The 23,804-nt window shown below is 33.7% G+C and overlaps 1 protein-coding gene across 2 annotated transcripts in view; it reads right to left on the bottom strand.

Moving 5' to 3' along the window:
- The window catches only part of Sas10 (UTP3 small subunit processome component Sas10), a 54,897-nt gene extending 33,546 nt beyond the window's left edge, over window positions 1–21,351 (bottom strand). For both annotated transcript variants that reach the window (XM_075366612.1, XM_075366611.1), the window contains exons 1-4: window positions 21,197–21,351; window positions 10,857–11,028; window positions 4,246–4,429; window positions 224–345 (exon numbers count right to left, since the gene is read on the bottom strand). In XM_075366612.1, coding sequence (XP_075222727.1) covers window positions 224–345; window positions 4,246–4,429; window positions 10,857–11,028; window positions 21,197–21,207 — 489 coding nt within the window. In that variant the 5' untranslated portion in view covers window positions 21,208–21,351. The remainder of the gene's footprint in view (window positions 1–223; window positions 346–4,245; window positions 4,430–10,856; window positions 11,029–21,196) is intronic.
- Window positions 21,352–23,804: the final 2,453 nt, after the last annotated feature.

The following is a 23,804-nucleotide window of genomic DNA, read 5'->3' on the forward strand; positions in this document are numbered from 1 at the left end:
AGCTAGAGCAGCAATTACACTAAACAATGTATAAATTAATTAATTATGGCGCAGTGGCAGCAGTAATGATGTGCCATGCTGCTATGATGTCATTTCATCCCATACTGAGGCATGTTTACACTAATCCCAACAAAATGCAAATGCTGCCATTTAACAAAAAATATCTGCAAAAAGAAACTGAATATAATAGACCCAACAGAATATTTCTATAAATATAACATACCTTTGAAATGAGTCCTAAAGACAGATCAATGTCATCAAGTTGAGCTGCTAATCTACTCTGTAATGTTCTGGCTTCTTTCTCTTCCATTAGAGCCACTTGTTCTTCTTCCTCTCTTACAAAACCTAACAACAGTTGAATATATTCATTTACTAAAGTGAGAAAAAAAACCATGAAAAATACCACCTAAGTATAAATAAATAAGTCTTGCAGGCATGGTAGATGCTAACCCTTCTAACTCTGTCATTCTCTCTTATTTCATAAGATTTTCATCCATATATTCCTTCCATCAGCCAACAATTTTAATTTTCTTTCCTTTCTACCATAACTTATCCTGTGGGCAGCTGTATTTTCTCTTTATCATTTTTTAATTCCTCTTGAAGCATTTTGCTAAGAAGATAGTTTAAATAATAATATCAAACAAATTAATATAAAACAAAGTATACTCAATTTACAAAATTAATTAATTTAAAAAAATAATATAAATTAATGTCTTTAAAATTAATAAATTAATAGTTCTGTAATCTGACACATTAACAGTTCATTTATATCACAACTCAGTTAAGCAGATCAGGTATTGTCCTGCATTACAGAATTTCACATTTGCTTGTACATAAGAAGGTCTCTTTAACTTCTCTTATTCTCCTAACACAATAAAATTTATATAATCTTGTAGAAAAAAATCATAAATTTGAAAAAATAAAAAATTGTGTAAATCTGTTTTCTAACATTAATTACTGTGAATAACATTCAATAACAAATTGGACTTCTTACTATACCTACAATATTTCAGGGTTCATAACCTTAACTGAAGGATATGAAGAAAAACGGACCAACCACCACATTAAATAAATCAGTTTCTACAGATCTCATAGATTAAACAATGGTGTAGTTACAATGCAAGCAGCTTATATTTGTGTGACTAATTAAAATTTTAAAATATTTACCATTAGGAAAGTTTTATGATCTCAAATATTCAAAGTGTTTTTAAAACCTTAATTTTTTTTAAATCATACCTTTCATATTACACTTATATATACGAGGTCTGTAAATAAAATAATGAGACCAGTTTTTTATTTTTTTGGCAGCCATAGTGGCTACACTGTAAAGTTACTAGTAAACACATGGTTATATGAACAGCTGATTTATATTGGATATTAATATTTTTAGTCTATTGTTGACACATGAGACAAAAACAAACTTTTCGTGAAACAAGTTTTCGTTGTGCGTTACAAAAATGAGTGATACTAATTATGAGCACCGTTCTGCAATCAAGTTTTACGTTAAACTCAGTGAGAATGACACTCTGTCAAGAGCCCAAGTTTTCAAGTGTTTTAAAGTATTTTCAGATGGCCAGGAATCAGTTGCAGATGATCCACGCTCTGGAAGACTGTTAACATCAAAAAGTGATAACAATGTTGAGTTAATCAGAGACTTGATACGGTTCAACTGACAATTAACTTAAAGAATGATCGCAGAACAATTGAATTTTAACCATACCACAGTCCATCAAATTTTGACAAACGAATTTGACAAGAAAAAAGTTTGTGCAAAATTTGTCCAAAAAACCTCACTGTTGAACGAAAAGCAATGATCTGCCATGATCTTCAAGGACGAACTGAAACTAGTCCTGATTTTCTAAACGAATTTTATTTTACTGGTGATGAATCTTGGATATTTGAGTAAGACCCAGAAACAAAACGTCAGAGCAAGGAGTGGCACACTTCAAACTCACCACATCTCAAAAAAGCAAAAATGAGCAAATAAAAACATGCTAATTTGTTTCTTTGATAGTAATGGCATCGTCAATAAGGAGTTTTTACCGACAGACTATAAATCAATATGTTTACCGAAAAGTTCTTGAAAAACTGCGGAAAAGAATTGTACATGTGATATCAGCCATCAAAGACAACAGGATGCTGCATCATGACAATGCACCTTGTCACACTGCACTCTCAATTAATGAGTTTTTGGCAAAGAAAAACATACCTGTAGTTTCTCAACTAACTTATTCACCTGACTTGAGCCCCTGCAACTTTTTCCTGTTCCCGACTTTAAAAAAACCTCAAAGAACACCATTTTGGAACATTAGAAAACATTAAAAAAATATGTAACCAACCATCTGAAGGATATTCCAGTTTCTGAGTTCCAACACTGCTATGAAGAGTGGGAAAACTGTTTGAAGCATTGCGTGGCTTCCCAAGAGAACTATTTCAAAGATGTTAGAGTCCATGTATAACTGGATTGTAAATAAAAAGTTCTTCTAAACCAGTCTCATACTTTATTTACAGACCTCGTATTGTCGCCAATTGGCTTTGATGGTACATGTCACCTTTGCAGCTTGCAGTAGCCCTGAAAAGTGTGTTTGTGTGTCTGATGAAGTAGCTGTAAAAAGGGTGTTAAATTGATCATTGGTCTCCACTAATGTCAACTCAGCTACAGTTTGAAAATTACGGCACGTCCATCAGAATCAGACCAAGCCCTCAGCAAGCTAGCATCCACACCCAGCAGGGTCAGCCAGAACTCCTGCTCCAGTGGGAATGCTGGCATCCACCAGGAGGTCCCAGATTGGCCAACCAGGTAACTTCCTTCTTCTAGGTCTGCTCCTGGTGGTGGTCTACAAGTGAATTCTCTCACATTGCTCTACTCCTGCTTATAAAGCATCACAAATCAGCTGATTTGTGATGACAGTTCATTACTTTACCAACCCGGGTGGGTACTATGTCTTAGCTACCATCAACCACAAAAATAAATTTTTTCCATCCTTTTATTAGCTTGAATAAGACCCCAAACACCATCAGAAAGTATTTTAGCCACGTAAGGGATATTAAATTATGTAAAAAAAATCTTCCATTTGGTAAATGAAATGCAGGACCCACCATAAGATCTGTATCTCCCTTCCCTCTAACCTATTGTAAACAAACTTAAGTGGTATCAAAGCCTTGTATACAGAAATCATTGCACTAAATTTCATCCAATTCAATCATCTAAACATTTAACCTTTATTGAAGAATAATTAAGATAAAAATTGGAATTTGGGGTTAATTTCACTTTTTTAATTAACTATATGTAAAATACTCCTTATGGATGATTAATTAAGCTTACTTGTATTTTATTATTACTTAGATCCTTTACTCTTTCTTTTATTCATATTTTATTACTTTTTATTTACTTTTTTCTTCTTTTTTTTGATTTTTTTTTTAATATTGGCTTTTCAAAATCCTAAATTGTAAGCTCAAACTTACACAGCACAAACACCTGATGTGTAAATAAACACATCATTAACATTTTTTAAAAAGAAATATAAACAATAGTACAATGGAACCAAGATATACCATTATTAGAAAATTTATTTGCTTCAGAACATAAAGTCTGATTCACATGATAAAGCAGACCATGATGACATAAATTAAAGAACTTTAGAGCAAAATTATACACCATGCAAACAGAGCTACATTATTATAATTTATAGCTGCACAATTCAACTGTATGCTCTTAAATGAGCAAGACATAACTACCAACAGAATAAATATTAAAAAAAAGATTGAAGAAATTATTTTCAATAATAAATACTAATACAATTATATAAAAAATGTTCATTTACTTATTAATTTTTTTTATCGAGTTATCCATATTAGTAAGATCCAGCACATAAGTTGATCCTAGTTTTTAACAGCATTTATGTTCCAAAAACTCAACCTTAACACCACGACTTACAGTTACTAATAACTTTTAATCCCTCATTAGAAATGAATAGTTAAAAAATTGTACAATTCAAACATGAAGGATTATTTATTGCACAAATATGTTATTTTTACTTTTACTTTAATAGTACTTTGGTATATATATTTATGAGAAAGCAAGTTTCAAATAAATATTTAAAAAAATATATAAAAGCAAGATTTATTACTTATGATGAAGATTTTATACAAATATTCACATTACTATTAAACTCAAAAGTGTCAGGAAAATGTTAAAAAGTGGAAGGACTTGGAGTAGTCTAATAAGGAAAAAATGTAAATTACCTCCATAATCCTGATCCACATAATCAGTGTAATAGTAATCCTTTTTACGTTTTCCCCAAGCTTTTGAATCAGGAATTTTTTCATCATCTTCCATTCCCTCTATGTCACTGTCCATATTCTTCATGTCACCATTTTTTTTACCTTTGTCCTCTTCATCTGATGAATAAATGCCCAGTACATCTTCCTAAAAAAAAATAAAATAATAAAATAGAATTTTTAATTAATGTTACATAATACTGAGCATCTGGGGGCAGGCATTCTGGATTGTCATCAAGCGGTTGGGCAGAAGGTCACCAGTGGTCCCTGCCGACAACATTGAGCAGATTATAAGTTCACTGTTTCCTGTGTTACCAGATAAGATGGCATATGTTGCCATTGGCAAATGTTAGCAGAATTTCTATCCCAGAACTCTTGGAAGCCACAGCAGGTGTTAACTCCAGGAAAAGCCCATGCCTGAACAAGACACCGGGGGGTAGTGGCATGGCTGGTGACCACAGAGATTCCATGCACCGTCCTAGACTGCTTCAATTATGCGTTCACATGCGGAGTCTTCCCAGAATGCTGGAGGGAGACCAGGTTGGTGTTGATTTCAAAGCCCGGGAGGAACTTGGATGCTCCTGGAGCATTTAGGCCAATTTATCTTCTCGGCATGCTTGGAAAATCTATGAACAGGTCATTGAGAGGCGCTTGAGGGATCAGATCGATCGTCTAGGGGGATTATCCCCCTGGCAGTATGGTTTTTGGAAGAAGAAGTCTGCGATCCATGCTGTCAGGCACGTGATGAGATTCGTGGACAAGGCGGCAGGAGGTACCTGGAGGACCAGGGAGATCCCAGTGTTGATCAGCCTAGAAGTGAGGAACACCTACAACAATGTCCAGTGGCAAATCATTGACACAGCTCTGGAAGGAAGAACGGGGAATCGACAGTCAACTTCAAAATGTTATCAAGAACTTCCTTAGTAAACGTACAGTAACCACGTCAACAGAGGCAGGAAACTATGTGTTTGAGATGAAAGCAGGATTCCTCAAGGTTCAGTACTGGGGACCCCTCCTCTGGAACATTGTATATGATAGGTGTTGTATCTTCCAGAGGGGGTTGAGGTGCTCAGATTTGCAGATGATTTGGCGGTACTAGTATGAGGTACTAATGAGGATCAGGTGGAAACAAAGGCAACAAGGCTTTGGAAGCTATTTATGGGTGGTTCTCTTTGCAGAGCACTGACATCGCTCCAGATAAATCTGAGGCCCTGATGTTCTCCAGAGGAGGCCGCTACGTAATGTCTGTCTTACAATCAACAACTCAGAGATACGACAGGTCCGTGCGGCTAAATATCTTGGCATACGGATGGACAAAAGCGGGTCATTTGGACACCATATTGGAGAAGACCATTAGTAAGGCGGGGTCCTGTCTGCCATCTCAAGACTCATGGCAAATACGGCGGGGCCGCAGGAAAAAAGGAGTAGAATGATACAGTGCATTATGGAGAATGCATCATGATCATGGAGAATGATGCTGTATGCATCTCCGGCCTGGGCCCATGCTATAAGAATACAGAAGTACCGCAAACAGCTGGAATCAATTCATAGGAGACTGCTCCTGCGCATTGCATGCGTGTACAGGATGGTCTCCTATGACGCGATTTGTGTAGTTGCAGGTGTCCCACATATAGACCTGCTGGTGGTGGTAGGAGAATTCGCTATGCCAGAATCCTTATTCCAGAAGTGAAAGACTGGGTGGGGTGGCGACATGGGGAGGTCAACTTCCACCTCTCTCAGTTCCTGATAACATTTCGATGCAAGAAGTCTGCAGCATGCCGGTACTGTGACTCAGCTGATATACCGCAACACACCTGGTTCAAGTGTGACAGGTGGATTACTTCCAGTCCCAGCTCTCAGTGGCAATCACATCTGACATGGTCATGGGCCATATGCTTCGCTTTCAGGAAGGATGGTCCAAGGTGGCTAAATTGACCATTTGTATACTAACCCAAAAGGGGGAAGATGAACTTGTGAGGTTGTCTTTTTTTCTGCTTCATGGCTCCATTATGTGCTTGCCACTGGACTATTTCTTCCTGTGATTTTATTTTATCTTCTTGTATTTATTTCCTGAATTATACATTTATTGCTGCTTTCCATGTGTATTTTGTCATTTATGTTTACTATGAGTGCCAATTTGTATTGTGATGTACTATGACTACAATTATGATTTACAATTGCGTATCAAGTACTATATTTTGTATTCTGATTTGTATTGTGTGTTTGATCTTCTTGTATTATGTGTCGTGTTTTCATTTCTTTTTTGTGATTTACTTTCTTGTGTTGTTTTTCTGTGTTATATATTTTGTCTATCTATCTGTTATGTATTTTGTTCTTCAGGGTGCCAAGAAATGGTGTGTTTTCATGGTATGCTTATGTGGAATGTTGTTTTAGCGACTTGTTTTGACAATGTCTATCTTAGTACCTTTACAATTCCTTTGTGTGTCTTTCTCTGCAATGCCAGAGTGGGAGGAAACAAAAAAAAAAAAAATTTGAAACATGGCAACATGTAGGGGGCCCCTTGCCTAGGACATCCTGGCTGGCCCGCGTGCAAGAGCGGGGGAGTCAGGGTGCTTCTTTGATGGCATGTGGGGCCTTTGCGGTGTGAGAGGGCACAAGTAAGGGAAAGGGCATGCGCAATGCCTGCCTGAATTCTGGCAGGATAGGACGGGGATGGGTAGCCCTCCTGAGGAGGGGTAGCTAGGCTGACCCAAGCGAGGGAGCAAGTTGCTGCCGTGACACCCTAAGGCGACCAAGTTATGTCTAACTGGCAGGGACCAGTTGCCTTGGGGATATTTACAAAGGAAAAAAATACAAAGTATCCCAAAGGTTGCTAGGTAGTTAGTAGCTACATTTAATTATTTTTTTAACCAAAATTAATCATTTTTATAATTAGAAACACATTGAACGCAAGAAATATGGCAATTTACTATAATAAAAAACTGTACTGTAATACTATATAATTCAAGAAGATGGAAACATACTTGCAAAACAAGATATGTGAACACTGGTTGAATTATATCCATAATGAATATAAATTTTTAACTTCTGAAAAAAGCAAAATTAACAGCTTTTGAGGAAAATATTCAGTACTTTACTTAATCTAGAATAAAGAGATTCAAATCTGCCTTTGACTAGATAAATATTAATATAAAATACTAAAATAAAAAAAATATCACTCCTGATGAAATAATACTGCATAATATAAACAGTAAAAGAAGCAATTGATCGGACTGTAGCTGATTCAGATCACAAAACAAAAAAGCAAGGAAAAATGAAAAAATTTAAGGATGTAGATGATATGAAACAACAATATGAATGGCAACTTGAACAGAAAAATTCAGGATGAAGTGTCATGAAAGTATGTAAACAAGCAAAAGAACGCAAAAATGTACATGTAAAAAATTACATGAATATGCTATATTACATAATATATCACCTACAAGAATTTAATATACACAATGATTGTGTGTAAAATGATAATTACTAATGATAATGATAAAACTAAAATGATAATTTTAGTTTAAAAATTATCAATATAGTTAACATCAAACCTGAACCTATAATTTTCATATAACTGACTTCAAAATTAAAGTGCATATTGGCTGACAAAAAATAATTATCTGGACTGTTGCAATTTTTTTTTAAACTATCTGTAAAAGAATGTCATATGCTAAATTAGCCTTATCTTTTTCATATTATTTAATAAGAACCTATTTTACTTCCTTAATTATATTTTATTCTTGAGTTTTTAAGACAAAAACAAGATATGTTGAAATTTTTAAACAAATTCAGAAAAACATAACTTTTATTGCCTTCTTTTGGTAATTTCCAAGCTCCTGACAGAACCTGATAAAACAATTCCAAAAAAAATTAAAAAATTACTTCCATGTAAAACAGTAAGATTGTAATCTCTGCCCTAATCATATTTTATTTTATTTCATTCATTGAGTAAAGTGAATATAAAGTTAATAATCAGTTTTAGTTGCTACTAAGTAGTTTTAGCAATTTGTCAGGTAAATAAAGAGATGCTAAAACTGCATACTTGTAACTAGTCCAATTTAGTATCACCCAGAAAAACTTAAGTAACAATTATATTTAATTTTCCATCAATCACACACATGAGATCACACCGACACATTCTGACATGTTATGAAACATTTCTTTGTTTGCTACTTGACATGAAATAATCATATTCATAAAATAATCTTAATTTCATATCAAAATTGCACTGGTCATCTTTCAATAAAGAAATATCATGGGTTGATATTTTATAATAATTTTTAAATTACTTCTTCATCAGATGAAGAGGTAGTAGAAAAAAGGCTAGATAGGGAATTGTTAATAAAATTATTATCGTAAAATAAAATAAGTGTAAGCTGTCAGAAGGGATATCATCAAAGAAACAAGCCAGGGAATAACCATGGATTTGTACTCAAAAACATTTGGTAAACCAGTACAACCATGCAATTAACAAGAATGTTAAGCAATATGAAATCTGCAGAAAAGAAAAGGCCACATTTAAGTGATAGGAAATAAAAGATTAAATTGAAACTACAGGAAATTACACTTTGGAATTAATAAATAATGAAAAAGAAAATCTGATTAACAATTTGAATACATACAGAATAAATGTTATTTATATACATATATATAAATTAATAACTTATAACTGATAAATTATTTGTAACTATAATATTCAGTAGCAATACTTCAAAATAAAAATGTGATGCATATTTAATTTGTTTTTTACTTTAAAAAGATAAAATAAAGATTGAAAAAAATTATATTAATAAAATATTTCTCATACAAAAAGAGAAGTGGCAAGGAAGGTCGGTGTTATGAGCAATTATGTATGTAGAAAATGTGTTAAATAAACTTTTACTGTAATCAAATTGTTTTTCTTTTCTTTTTTTAAATAGATAAACCACTACTGCCTCTTCTCTATAGTTAAAATCAGGCTTGGATGTTTTGAATGGCAATTAAATAATTTTAAGAATTTAAGAATTTTAAGAATTCAAGTTAGCACAAAAATATACTCTAATGAGATAATAAAATTCTCATCTCAGTTTTCATCAGTTTCAATATGTAATCCATCACTCAATTTTAGAACCACTGCACTTAGAATATAAAAAATTCAGTAAGTACAGGATTTATCTAATTTCTTGTGAAAATTTGATTACATTTGCAAACGACAGTACAATTAACATTTTTACAAAATTATAAATAAAGTTATGGAAACTTCTGAAAAACTGAGAAGAAATTAATTCAAGAGTTAATGTTTGAGAGAATAAAAGAGTTAATGTGTTTGAGAATAACACAAATTAAATTCATATAATTGTGAAAGCATTATTGTTTAATAATAAAAAACACCAATAACACAATTACTGAGGATGTTTATATCTACTTTTTAGGAATACATGTCAACTATCATCTATACAAGAATATCATATAAGTATGACAAAGCGGTAATTAAAAATTAAATCATGTATGTTTACTAAAATATTTTACAAATTTATACACAGTATTAGTACTCACATTAATTTTTGAAAAAACAATTATTTGGGGTAGATTTAGTTTTAGTGTTAAGGTGTTTTAATGTAGGAATTTACCTTAAGATGCAAATTTAGTATGGCCAAAATAGATTTTAAAGAATATTAAAATGACTTTTAAGAAACCACTGCTAAGAACAAAAAAGTAATTTTTTTTTAAAATCCTCATTAAAGTCTGATCCTCATTAAATTAGACAACACCAAATTAAAAACTGACAATTAACTAAACCTTAATTAAGTTATATGTCTGTTTTATTTTTTATATTTATTTTATTTTGTTTCATTTAAACATGGATGGACCTTTAAAAAATGCTGTCAGTAATTTAAATCCCTTATATCTTATTTATATATAAATAAATGAAATACAACCTTACCAATAATTCGTCCACAGTCTCTTTTCTAGTACTTTCGGTCATTCGACCATCCTCAGGAAAAGTTATTCTTCAATTTATATCATTAAAATTAAATTAAGTAAAAAGTAAATTTAAAATAACAATAACTGCTTGTCACAGTATAAAGTTAGTCATGTCTGTTATGTAAGAAGGTCACAGTTGTTATAACAATAATTGTCATAATTGTAGAAAAGAGACTGCAGACAAATTGTTGGCAAGATTGTGTATTTCATTTATTTATATATAAATAATATTATATACCAATTATGCCATGTTTAAAAAACTTCTCTTATATCTTATTTATATTTAAAGTAAAGGAATGTAGAGAAACAACTTACACAAACTACTACAAAGCTTTGAGATAAGGATCTCTGGAATGCAAGATTATATATATATATATATATATATTATTGTATGATATGTTTTTTTTTTTTTCACTTAACTTTTCATCCATTTCATTATCTTAAAAATAATACTTTGTTAAAATATATATATATATATATATATATATATGATATTAGAATAGCAAATGCAGTATGGAAATAAATGAGACAACTTCATTTAGATAAAACAGATTTCATATAAACAGAAAAACAAGAATGGATTAACATTGTTACAAACTGAATTTTACCTCACTCTCATTATCATAATCGTCATCATCATCACAATCATCTTGCAATCCTTTACCTTTGCGTGCTTTTTCTAAAAGTAACTTTTCATTATCATCGTAATCATCATCAGAGTCAGATGGCTCATATTCATCAATTTCTTCTTCCAAATCAGCATCTGGGTCAAACTTATTTCTAACACAGAAAATTATATTATTAAACAGAAATTACTCAAAGCATTAAATTGTTATTCACTACCATATGATATGAAGGCAACACTATTTATACCATATCACTTAATCTATACTACCTACCTGAAGATGAGTGGTAGATTAATCAATGTAACAGTAAGCAAGTTTTTTCTATAATACAGAAATTTTTCATAATATCCTCAACTGATTCATTTTAGGAAACTAATAAGCAAAACGTAATAAATCTTTTAACTATAAACAAGACGTAATTTCTTTATGAGAACAAAGAGAAATGATGTAGGAGTTAATTCCTTATACTCCCAATTTTGCCACTGTGTCTACAAAACACTGATCTTCTCTATATGTACATAAGAATCCTGTATTACAATCAAAACTTAAATACTTATCTTTAGTGCGTATAAATAACACAACAAACATGAGGTATGATAAAAAAATAACTTCTATGATTGTATAATTCCACAACCAAGTAATGTAATCATATCTGAAAAGAGGTTGATATTGCAACCTATTATCCGTGCACCGTGATCCATATTTTTCTGCTCTTCTGGTTTATTTTCAGTAGTAACTGGCTCTCTCATGTGCAAATATGTTTATCACATCAAAGGAAAGACACATATTTGGTTTTTCAGGAAAAAAAATCATGAGGAGCATTTGACAAATAGGGCAGCTATGAAATCGGTGAAATTTGATGCTTCGGAAGAAATTGCTGCATAAGATGTAATGCAAAAATAATAGAGCACTATCCGCTTATCACTCTGATGCAGTGCTAGGTATTCACAACAAATTTCATCTCTCAAATACTGTAAAGATTGATAGTAAGGATAGAACACATTTATGCTGTAAAATCATTCAGACTTAAATTAACCAGGACTGGAATGATCCAATGAACAAGTTGATTTGGTGATGGAAACAAAATTACAAAGCAATTAATTATGATCAAGAATATTTAAAAGTTCATCATTTCTACTGAAATATAAAAACAGCCTTCAATATGTAGGCATAAAAACTGTCAGTCAAGTATACAGATCTTTCCTATATTAATGGTAGCTTTTTATTAACAAAATTGTAATTATAAGTAAAATAAAACAACAATACCTTACAGAAACCCCGTTACCAAACTGTTATTACTTAACACATCATAGTGGCTGGCTATTCTAAGTACTGGAATAAATATCACTTTGCATTAAGATAAAAAAAGGTCTAAATATTTTTACATTGTTTTAAAAAAAAAATAATTAAAGACCAGAAAACTTCTAATAGATTGAAAATTTTAAATATCTGTATTCCAAGCAAAAAGGTTCTCCTGTATTATATAAATGTAAATAAATTAACACTTTTCTCCATTAAAATAATAATATTAAACAATAAAACAATAATAATATTAATTTGCCCTGAGGTAGGTAATCCCCACGTCCAGAACATAACAACTAAGTTCCACGTCCAGGGCGGCAACAACTGTACTTAAGTACATTACATATAGCTGGCAAACGGGGTTCCGAGTGTTGTTTCTCGGATATGCTTTTTTCGGCCGATTTTCATCTATAGACCGAATTACAGGACTGGACTTTGCGGCCACCTGCAGATACGAAATTCTTAACGATTATGGAAATGGATTAATACCGACTTTAGAGCTGGCGATGTGGCGGCCACGGTCAAAGTTATTTGCAGGTGTAACGGAGACCTTTCGTCGTCCACATGCCCCCCGCGATGGCAAGCATGTAGTTAAGGTGCCCATGTTCGGAGCATGGGAGCCCTGAAAGCTTTGGTGTGTAAGGGCCTGGAGTCAGTGCAGAGACTGCGCATCCGCTCTCTGCCAGGACATATGCCGGTTCCACCGGAGTACGGACCTCCAGGGTTGGTAACCCTGGAGTGGGGGTGTACCCCGGCGGCTAACCTTCCTACAGCAGGGATGAACTGTTCATGCAAACTGAACAACCAAACGTGGCAGAGGGTTCACGCAAACACCCTCGTTTAGAACCGGCCGTTTCGCCTGAGGCAAAACGGAGAAAGAGCGCGGAATCTCGTAAAATTGAAGTTGAGGCTAGGAAAAGCTTACAAAAAGCTTTCTTCAAAAGCAACGTTCCAAAGCCAAAATACTTAGTAAAAGAAGACGGTAATTTCTCGAAGGTGAGTCCATTCCTCATCGCTCGAGAAATAACAAAATGTGCTGGAGGCCCTGTTAAGGAAATTAGGAAAACTTTCACAGGACTTCCTGTAGAGACTGTAAATGATATACAGTCACAGAAGATCCTAGGTCAAAAAAATTGGAGAACTAAATGTACGTGTTGATCCCCACGTTACGCTCAACACCTCAAGGGGTGTTGTGGTCTGTCGGGATCTTCTGAACTGTACGGAGCAGGAAATTGTAGAAGAATTAGCGCCGCAAGGAGTATTAGAATGTCGGAGGTTGAACATGAGAAGGAATGGTGAAGTCCTATCTTCAGCATCCCATGTTCTTACATTTAACCGGCCTACTTTGCCGGAGAAGATAAGAGCGGGCATACATCGGTTGGATGTGCGGGCATTTGTCCCGCAACCAATACGATGCTTTAAATGCCAACGCTTTGGACACACCGCTGTTAGGTGTGAGAGGCCGCAAGTATGCGTGTGCGGTGATGAAGTTCATGAAGGAGAGCCGTGTAAGGAGCCTCCTACCTGTATAAACTGCGGAGGACAGCATTCCTGTAGATCCAGGAACTGTCCTGTTTACAAAGACGAAGTAGCTGTGCAGGAAGTAAAAACCCTGCAAAAAGTCAGCTACTTTGAAGCAAAAAAGATCGTAAACGCCCGCAGACCTAGAGCAACAACAACCTATGCTCAGGCTGCGGCTGCTGTTCCTGCTCCTGCTCCAGTTGCTGTTGATGAGAGTGCAATCATCAACAAACTCGCACCTACCTTGGCTGGCTTAATTGAGAGGATAATTGAAAACAAAATGAAGCCTCTCAGCACTAAAGAACCTGTTAAGCAAAGAATAATTGTACAGCCTCCTGAAGACACATCTCCAAAGCAGAAAGTCGCTCCAATACAGAAGAAAACGGACACTAAACCTGAAATTCAAGTCCGTCTTAGTGAGATTTTAGTCGATGAAAAGAAAGTGACAGCTACAGAGTCTGTTATGGAGGCTCCCAAGCCTCCTGTAACTGAAGTGGCCTCTAAGCCTCAGAGGCCACAAAAAATTTCACAGGGGGGACGAGTGTCCCCCCCCTCCAGAGGCGGTGACCGGTGCGACCCCCGAGTCTGGGATCGGCCAAGTTGCCGCCCCACAATCGGCGCCTGTAACCGGTGCCGATCCATGCCCGTCGTCGTCGGCGGCTTCGGTGGTCTCCGATACGGAGACCGGAAGCCTTACAGGCGACGACCTTCTCCGCGAACACAATGCTGTTCGTAGGATGGAGAAGAAGAGAAAAAAAGGATGGCCGAAAGGAAAACCTAGGTCATAATTTAATTTAAAATTAGCGAGTCGTAGTACAGTGGAACATCAATGGATGTTTTTCAAACATCCATGAGCTCCAACGCTTGGTACATGATGTAGACCCGATCTGTATATGTCTGCAAGAAACGCATTTCCGCCGAAATGAAAATTTTAAATTAAAAGGATTCAATATATTTCGGCGAGATCAACCGCCAAATATAAGAGTTAGAGGTGGAGTAGCTATATTAACATCGACTAGAGCTACCACCGAAGCGGTTGTTCTAAATACAAACCTACAAGCGGTCGCCGTTAGAATGAAGCGTCCGCTCCAGGTCACTGTCTGCAGCATATACTTGCCGTATTTTGATTGGAATAAGGATGACATAGCAAGACTAATTTCCGAGCTTCCCCCACCTGTTTTACTGGTGGGTGACTTTAATGCTCATAATTCTCTTTGGGGATCAGATCGAGTAGATCCCCGTGGAAGAGAACTGGAAGGGTTCCTGATGAATTCAGAACTTATTATTTTAAACGACGGATCAGGAACCTTTTTCAATGCCAGAAATGGATCGACGTCCTGTATAGATCTTGCACTTATAAGTGGATCGATAGCACCGAGGTACAGCTTCCATGTCATAGACGATCTGCATGGAAGCGATCATTTCCCGGTGCAAATTGTAACTGATGTTACAAGAACAATATATCCCATCCCTAAAAAGGCAGACTGGACGAGCTTCACAGCTAGAACGATACTCCCGGAAACAACTGGAGTTATCGGAGACGATGTCGACGCCATAACAAATGCAATAATTGAGTCGGCATCGAGATATATTCCCAAAACATCTGGGAAACTTACGAAAAAACCCGTTCCATGGTGGAACGATGAAATAAGTGAAGCTATAAAAAGAAAGAAAAGGGCGTATAACGCCTTTAAGAAGCGTCCTAGCATAGAAAATCTTGTTGCCTTTAAGAAATACAGGGCGTATGCAAAACGTCTTATGATAGACTCGAAAAAACGATCCTGGCAGCAATACGTGTCATCCATCGACAAAACTACTACTGCATCAGATGTTTGGAGGAAAGTGAAGGCGATTTGTGGGCGTAATGATTTTGCTCCCATAACTAGCCTTCAAGATGAAGATGAAATAAAAGACACTCCATATGAAATTGCAGAGCTGTTATCCAATCACTTCGAAAAGGCCAGCAGAACGGCCAACTACGAGGAAGGTTTTCGAACCAAAAAAGAAGAACTCGAAGGTCTACTAAATTTTAGAACTGAGTATAATTACTCATATAATGTACCATTTAAAATGGAAGAATTCGCGAAAGCGTTGGAAAAAGCAGGTAACACAGCTGCTGGTCCGGATGAAATCCATTATAATATGATCAGGCAGCTGAATACCACTGCAAAACGCAGATTATTAGAACTTTATAATAAAATATGGCGGGATGGAACGTACCCGCAGCAGTGGAAAAAAGCTCATGTTGTTCCAGTACCAAAGAAAAATAAAAATTTAACAGACCCCAATAGCTATCGTCCTATTTCTTTGACGTGTGCTATGGGAAAAATACTGGAAAAAATGATTAATAATCGACTCGTCTGGGTTTTGGAAAAAGAAAATCTGATATCACCGTATCAAGCAAGTTTTCGGCAATACCATTCTACCACTGATCAAATGATCAGCTTAGAGGACATTATATATAACAGCTTTATTAAAAGGAAACATTGTGTCGGAGTCTTCTTTGATCTTCAGAAGGCTTTCGATATGACCTGGCGTCATGGTATAATGCTCCAGATACATGAATGGGGCATTCGTGGCAATCTGCCTATACTGCTCAGCAACTACATGAATGACCGTACCTTCCAAGTACGCGTCAACAATGAATATTCATGTGAAAGAATCTTGGAAAATGGCATACCGCAGGGTTCGCCGTTGAGCGGTACCTTGATTACCATTGCCATTAATAAATTGATACTAGCCATTCCAGTAAAAATCAGCAAAAGCGTCTATGTTGATGATCTGGCAATTGTGTATGCCAGCAACAAGACTGCTATGGTGAGGTACAAATTGCAACGAGCGATCAATGCTCTAAATGAAGTTGCAAGGAATAACGGATTCCAATTCTCACCAGAGAAAACGTGCTGTGTACACTTTTGTAGGAAGAGAATTCCTCATCAAAGTCCTGCGTTGACAATTGACGATAATCCAATACAATATAAAGATAGCGTAAGATATTTAGGACTAGTATTGGATAAATCCCTTACATGGGGATTACATATACAGGACTTTAGTGATAGATGCAAAAGAGCCCTAAACATTATAAAATGTTTATCGAATTTAAATTGGGGCTCAGACAGAGACATTATTGAGATTGTATAAAGCATTGGTTCAATCTAAACTAGACTACGGATGTATCGTATATTCATCCGCTAGAAAGTCGCACTTAAGAAAGTTAGACGTAGTTCATAATAGCAGAATAAGATATGCAACAGGCGCTTTCCGCACAAGTCCGGCGGCTAGTCTGATGTCTGAAGCCGGAATAATGCCAATCTCAAATTTTAATATTGGGGCCCTTTACACCCCGTAAGTGTTTGTGATTGTCCTTGTCTTTTATGTTTTAATGTTTATTGTGAAGTTTGTGTTTTTAAATAAAATGTAAGGGACCTTTACACCCTTACTTATGACGATCCTGATGGAGATAATAATTTCTTTTAAAGAATGTGACGAGGGCTAATGACCTTAGCAGTCGATGCCCGTAAAAATTAAAAAAAAAAAAAAATAATATTAAAAAAGATAATACTCTTTTAAATAAAAGAATATAAAGACTATAACCAATAAGTTATATTCTTTTAAAAACAAAATATATACATTGTATTCAAATGCTTTGATTGGAAACTACGATTTACAATCAAATAAAACATCTAAAATAGATTTAATATTATGATAGCAACTTTTCTAGGCAAACATTACTTATAAATCCACAGAAATTCAGTTTTCCTGCTCAGAAATGATAAATATTTATTTCTTACTACAAAATGTTGCAATGAAATCCAGCATTAAAAATATATGTAATTAAAAACAACTATAATAATTATGGTGGTCTTACAAGTTATTTTATTTTTTTGAAAAATAAAATCAATCATTCTTTTTAAAGTAATTATTTAAGGTAATTATGGTAAATTTAAAAAAAAACACAATTTTAAACAAATATGACAAACTGCCCTAAACATTAGTCAAGCCTGTAACTGAAAAACTTCAATTACTCAATATTACTCATATCATATTACTGGATCTTAATAATTACTGGATTTTTATATTGTTTTACTATTATAATACTGGATTTTTATAGATATTAAAACTATAAAACAAATAATTTTGATATCAAGGTACATGCTTCTGATGCTTGTTTTTAATATACCACAAAATCTGTTACTGTACACAATATGAACATTTCTGCATTCTCATTCACAAATATTGCTCTTTTTTGAGAAATTATTTTCACCACCATCGAAGTGGCCAAAAAATTCCACACATATTTTTTATAACAAATTTAAGACATGACTTAAGAATATTTTGAAACAGACAACTGCACAGGAGCTGACCTAGCAGCAACTTGTATAAGAGTAGAAATACAAGTTAATCAATAAATCTAAAATCAACTGCAATTCTCAAGGGTGCCTAAAATAAGTATACTGTATTATCGGCGCAGAAATTACAAGCATTTGAATTTGAAGTTACATAACATCTTAATAAAAAGCCATATTTTTTTTACAAATTTGGACAAAATTATCACCATTTGATGAGAATAAATAAGGACAGATAGAAGACTAGTATTAAAAGTCTACATTTAAAGTTTACATGCAAGTAAATTTTAGCTTTAGCATACATAATTACCACCCAATTTAAAAAAACAAGTCTTAACAAGATTTACATAATTTCATTGTGTTTGGTGATGCTGAACTTAAACTTGTTAGAAATTTTTTTAAGATATGTTTTTGCTGGAACAACAGAAACACACCACTTTTGGTCTCATCATTCAAGTAGCTCATCTTTAAACGCCTGCCATTACAGAATTACTGTACTAAACCTCTCAAATTTTGACACAAAATAGCCCAACTTAATCACTCCTTATATTTCACATCTGTAACTTTATAAGCTATCATTCAATTTGTAAAACTTTTTCTATTTTATTTTCTTAAGACCATGTTTATTTACAATTTTTTTCAGACATATAAATATGTATTGCATTTAATGTTATGACTTTCTTATTCATTTTTGTTTAAATCCTACTACTGTAATAAAAAAATTATTTATTAACCATTTAAAATGTATTAACTTGTGTAGCTAATTTATTTTCTTGACATATTTGTCTGCAGCAATTACAATAATAATAGATAATTATTGCACAAAGTTCATAACTTCCTATTAATTCTTTCAAAATCTTTGTTAACTTTAAAATCATTAATTTACCTTCTTTTAAGTTCAAATTGCAAACTGTACAAAATAAACTATATTTTTAAATAAAAATCAATTTATTAATTTTGCAGAGACATACATAAATATAGCTTTTACAGGTTATTCATTTTATTTCAAGTTAGAAGGCGAAAAATGAGATAAAAAAAGTTATCTGGTTTATAAATATATCAAAATGGCTTAGTAATAGTTTGGATTTGGTCATGACAATTATAGCTAGGAGAAATGATACTCAGAACATTAAGAACACTCATATTAAAAACAAATGCAATTTGTCTGTGGACACCCAAAATTACTAAATAACTACTTTAAATAAGGATTATTCTGTAAACAATACATAATTTTTATGGCAACAAACTGTATCTGACAAGTAGAAAAATTCAGGCAAGAATTCAAAAAGAGTGGGCCCGACTGAAAGCACTTCAATAACTTTTGGGCTTGTCTTTCAGGAAGTACAAATATATCTAACCTGGTTGAGAAAGTTCTGACACTAATTACTGGGATGACAAGGAAGTAATTTCAGTTTTGTAGTGTGAAAATTCAATTTTTCTATACAAAGAATGAACTTTAATCAATTATATATTTTCCAATTTGTCCAATAGCCTTATAGCATCTTTCCGTCAACTTCATGATTCTGTGCTCATAAAACTGCTGGTTCTTACCACCAAAAAGTTAACAAAGTGCAACTTCAGTCATCATCATAAGTGTGAACATTTTACCAGATTTTTGCAAACTTCAAAATAAACAGTAGCCTGATTGTGCAAGATCAGGGCTATTTGGGGGATGAGACATCATTTCCCAACCAAGGTCCAATAATTTTCCACGAGTTATCAAACATGTGTGAGGCCTTGGACTGTCTTGGTGGTACATGATTCCTTTGCAATCTGCCAATTCTGGCCACTTTTCTTTGATTGCTTCCTCCAGTTTCATTAGTTGTTGACAGTATACATCTTAACTGATTGTTTGATTCCTTGGAATCAGTTCAAAATACACAACACTTTGTAACCACACCAAATAGATAGCGGCATGATCTTTTTTTTTATGCAATTCAGCTTTCAATGTGGCTTATGCTGGTTCATCACACTTGGGTGATGATTGTTTCTGATTTATGTTATTGAAGATGATACATTTTTCATCACCAGTAATGATTAGTTTGGAAAAAGGGTCAACTTCATTGCACAGAGATGTATATTGCAAATATTGATTTGTTGTATTAAGAGAATCTCTTTCAATTCATGTGAAACCCAAATATCAAGCTTCTTAATGAGTCATTTGACAATCATAAGACATTTGAGGTGGTTTTAAATTGTTGTGTATAATATACTTAACCTCTCAATTATGATTTTTATTTGGTATTATTAGGCTTCAGTAGGTTGACCAGAATGTTAGTATCTTTGACCCAACTTTGACAGAAATGTTCTGTTAGGTGATCAACATAACTGTTAGGTGATTCACTTTGTGAGCCTCAGCAGCTCTCTTGCATATACAGAAATAAAAAGGTAAGGTATGTGGAAAATGTTCGTTTATGAACTACACGTTAAAATTTACCTTTCTTTTTCCTGTTTAGCCTCCAGTAACTACCGTGTAGATAATTCTTCAGAGGATGAATGTGGATGATATGTATGAGGGTAAATGAAGTGTAGTCTTGTACATTCTCAGTTCGACCATACCTGAGATGTGTGGTTAATTGAAACCCAACCACCAAAGAACACCAGTATCCTCGATCTAGTATTCAAATCCGTGTAAAAATAACTGGATTTACTAGGACTTTAACAGTGTAACTCTCGACTTCCAAATCAGAGGATTTGGACACGTTAAAATTTACCATAAACTAAAGACTGCACACAAAATTACACGCAATGTGCTTCTAAAGTATACAAAACGCGATTTTCAAATGAAAATAAAAAAATCTGACTGACTGACTAAAGTCCTTCAAAACAAGCGTAATGCTATCTATTTGTAAAAACCGAAATTACTTACTTTACTAGCCCAATAGATACAGTACTGCACAAACTGTTTCCTCGGAATTGCCCTGCACTCTTTCAAAATAAGAAAAAATTGTAAAACAATGAATGAAATAACCAGTTAAAATAAATACAATTACAATATAGTTAAATCAGAAATATTTCACACCAGAAGAAATCATTCTAAATTGTATCAAAAGAACTTAAATCATGCCTGAATTCTCAATCCTCTACTTCATAACCATACCACAAAAACAACCACTGTATTCATTATAGTAACTTCAATGACAGTTTATTTACCTTTTATCCATTTTAAAATACTTCAAGTACAATTGAACTTCAATTCGTTTAAAATGCAGTACAAATTATTCAATAAATAAACTAAACTGCACGTGGAAAACAAACACTTCTGCATAGTTAACCTCATACAGTTCGTCTATTAATCGATTGTTTTGAGTCTTTCACTTCTTTGAGCTCAGTTCGTGTTTTAAGACCAGGAATTCGTTAAATTAAAAAAATAATAATTCAACGTCCCTGAATTGATGTTAATTCATTTTTACACTAACTATTTAAAAAAAATAAATACTTTCCTGTAGATTCTAACACAATCAAAATTTCTATTTAATATGTATAAAGGTGTACAATACTGTTTATCGAAAAATTGACCTCTGTCAGCGAATTCTTGTTAAGTCATATTACTTAAAGCAAGTACTAGAAACATAGGCTTTATCTGTTCTTCCTCAGTCAACCTTCTTTAAAAGAAAAGGTTAAAAGCAATAAAAGAAACTGAAGAAAATTTTTATGGAAACCATTAAGTGAGTGAATAAAAAATAGTAATTACTTAAAAAGTTTTTCTTTTTAACTAAAGTATTTCTGGCTGTAAAAGTAATTACCTGATTCGGAGTGAATAAGCCTTTACTATTAGTAATTACTAAAACTTGTAGTATTTGTGATGTAGTATTACATAAATGTCTGGTGTTCAAGTATTATTAAATATGAGCTCAGTATTACTAAACAAAATGAATACGTCTACCTAATTTCTGTACGCATGTTATACCATGTTTATAAGAGACTTGAAACCTGCATGAAAATAGTCTAAATATCAACATTCAATTCTCATCAGCAATCTTACTTTTATTTTTGTCAAGTATACTACCAGTATTAAATCACCATACCAAGTAGCGAAAATGAAACACTGTTTTTTCTTTCGTCTACTGAAAAAGTATCTGTTGAAGATAAACAAATTAGTTTGGTTAATGTGCTTAAGGCAATGAAATTGTATTAAAAAGATCAACCACGACAGCCGACATGAAAGAAAAAGTTAAGGCTTGGTTATATATCTTGGTCCCGGATTCGAATCCCGGTCAAGCATGGCATTTTTACACACGCTACAAATTATTCATCTCATCCTCTGAAGCAATTCCTAACGGTGGACGTAGAGGTTAAAGAAAAAAAAGGCTTGATTATGTATTCAACAAACATTTGAATCAAGCATTGAAATTCCAACGCCAGTTGAAAAATTAAAGAAACTAATAAATAACATTAAAAAAACTTATAGAAATTAAACAGGCAATAAAATGATAAAATTTGGTCGATGGGAAAAAGATTTTCTTAAAATATTAAAGTGCTATGAAAAACCAGACATAAGATTCCGGCTGCAACAGAAGTTGGAACTGGCGTAAAAGAAAATGGGGAATAATAAGACTACATGTGAAGTAAATTTATCAGATGATTCATCGTCTATTAGATCCAAGTGCGAGAAAAAACATGAGCGCAAGTGAAATAGGCATACTGGCGATACTGAAGAAACGAAAAACTTAACCACTCTAGAGCTTCACAGGCTAGTTGTTAATGAACAAATAAGGTGTCCAAAAAATAAAATATGAAAGGGAGTTAAAAAACTTCATTCAGAATTGGACGAAAAAAATAATTCCGAAAGTGTTCCAAGGCGAAACGAAAGTACTTTGTTTAACATCTCGAACTTCTCAGTGTTGCCAAAAAAATGTTTTGATACAATTTTTTTTCTGTATTGTCTTTTTTAATTTCATTTTTTTCATACATGTAACAAATAAAACATTATCTCCTTTAACCCATTACTTTCTAAACTATAATGAAAAAATAATTTTAAAAAATGCAAAAAATAAACTAAAGAAATACGAGACAAAAACACAAATTTTGCATGTGGCTGCAGACGTTCTAGTGTTCATTCATATGCGTCCATGTGTGTATGCAACAAATGCATTCGTTCACGTATAAAGCCACATATTCTATTTTGTATTTCCAGTTACTTTTTATTGTTTTTATCAACATCTTTTTATTCATTTATTTTGAAACAATATTTAATACTAAAGGAAAGGAGAAATGGGTAAGGTGAAGAAGTATAAATTTTATAATAAAACTTTTTGAAAATTGTTTATTGAATCTTTCTTCTTCTTGATTTTATGGACCCTGGAAAGAAGTCATTACTCACAATGAAAGTCCATATCCACTGTCTGATAGAAGTCACACAAATCCATTCAAACATTTCATAACTTGGAAAGTACCACTACGTCACCAAATTCAGCTATCATGGGTGCTCCCAGGCCATGATGCATCAATACTTGTCACATTTTCATCAACATCATAGGTGCTTGTACATTTATACTACATAACCTTTTATGTTAATGTAACAGTCTCCAAACTCTGCAGATTTGTTTACTTTAACATGCATACAGTCCAGTGCCCCAATAACATTGGGGAATTTGAAATGAGCCTGCCCATTTCTCTTTAGCAGTATGGACCTACTGTGCACTTTTCAGGAATTGTATATAATCAGAAACTTTTCATTGATAAGATTTAACACATTTAAATGTTTTGAAAACAGATGTCCTGTACACTCCAAAATCCTCTCCCACCTTGATTTGATAAC

Source organism: Lycorma delicatula, chromosome 5 (genome assembly GCF_047948215.1).
Source record: "Lycorma delicatula isolate Av1 chromosome 5, ASM4794821v1, whole genome shotgun sequence".
NCBI lineage: Eukaryota > Metazoa > Arthropoda > Insecta > Hemiptera > Fulgoridae > Lycorma > Lycorma delicatula.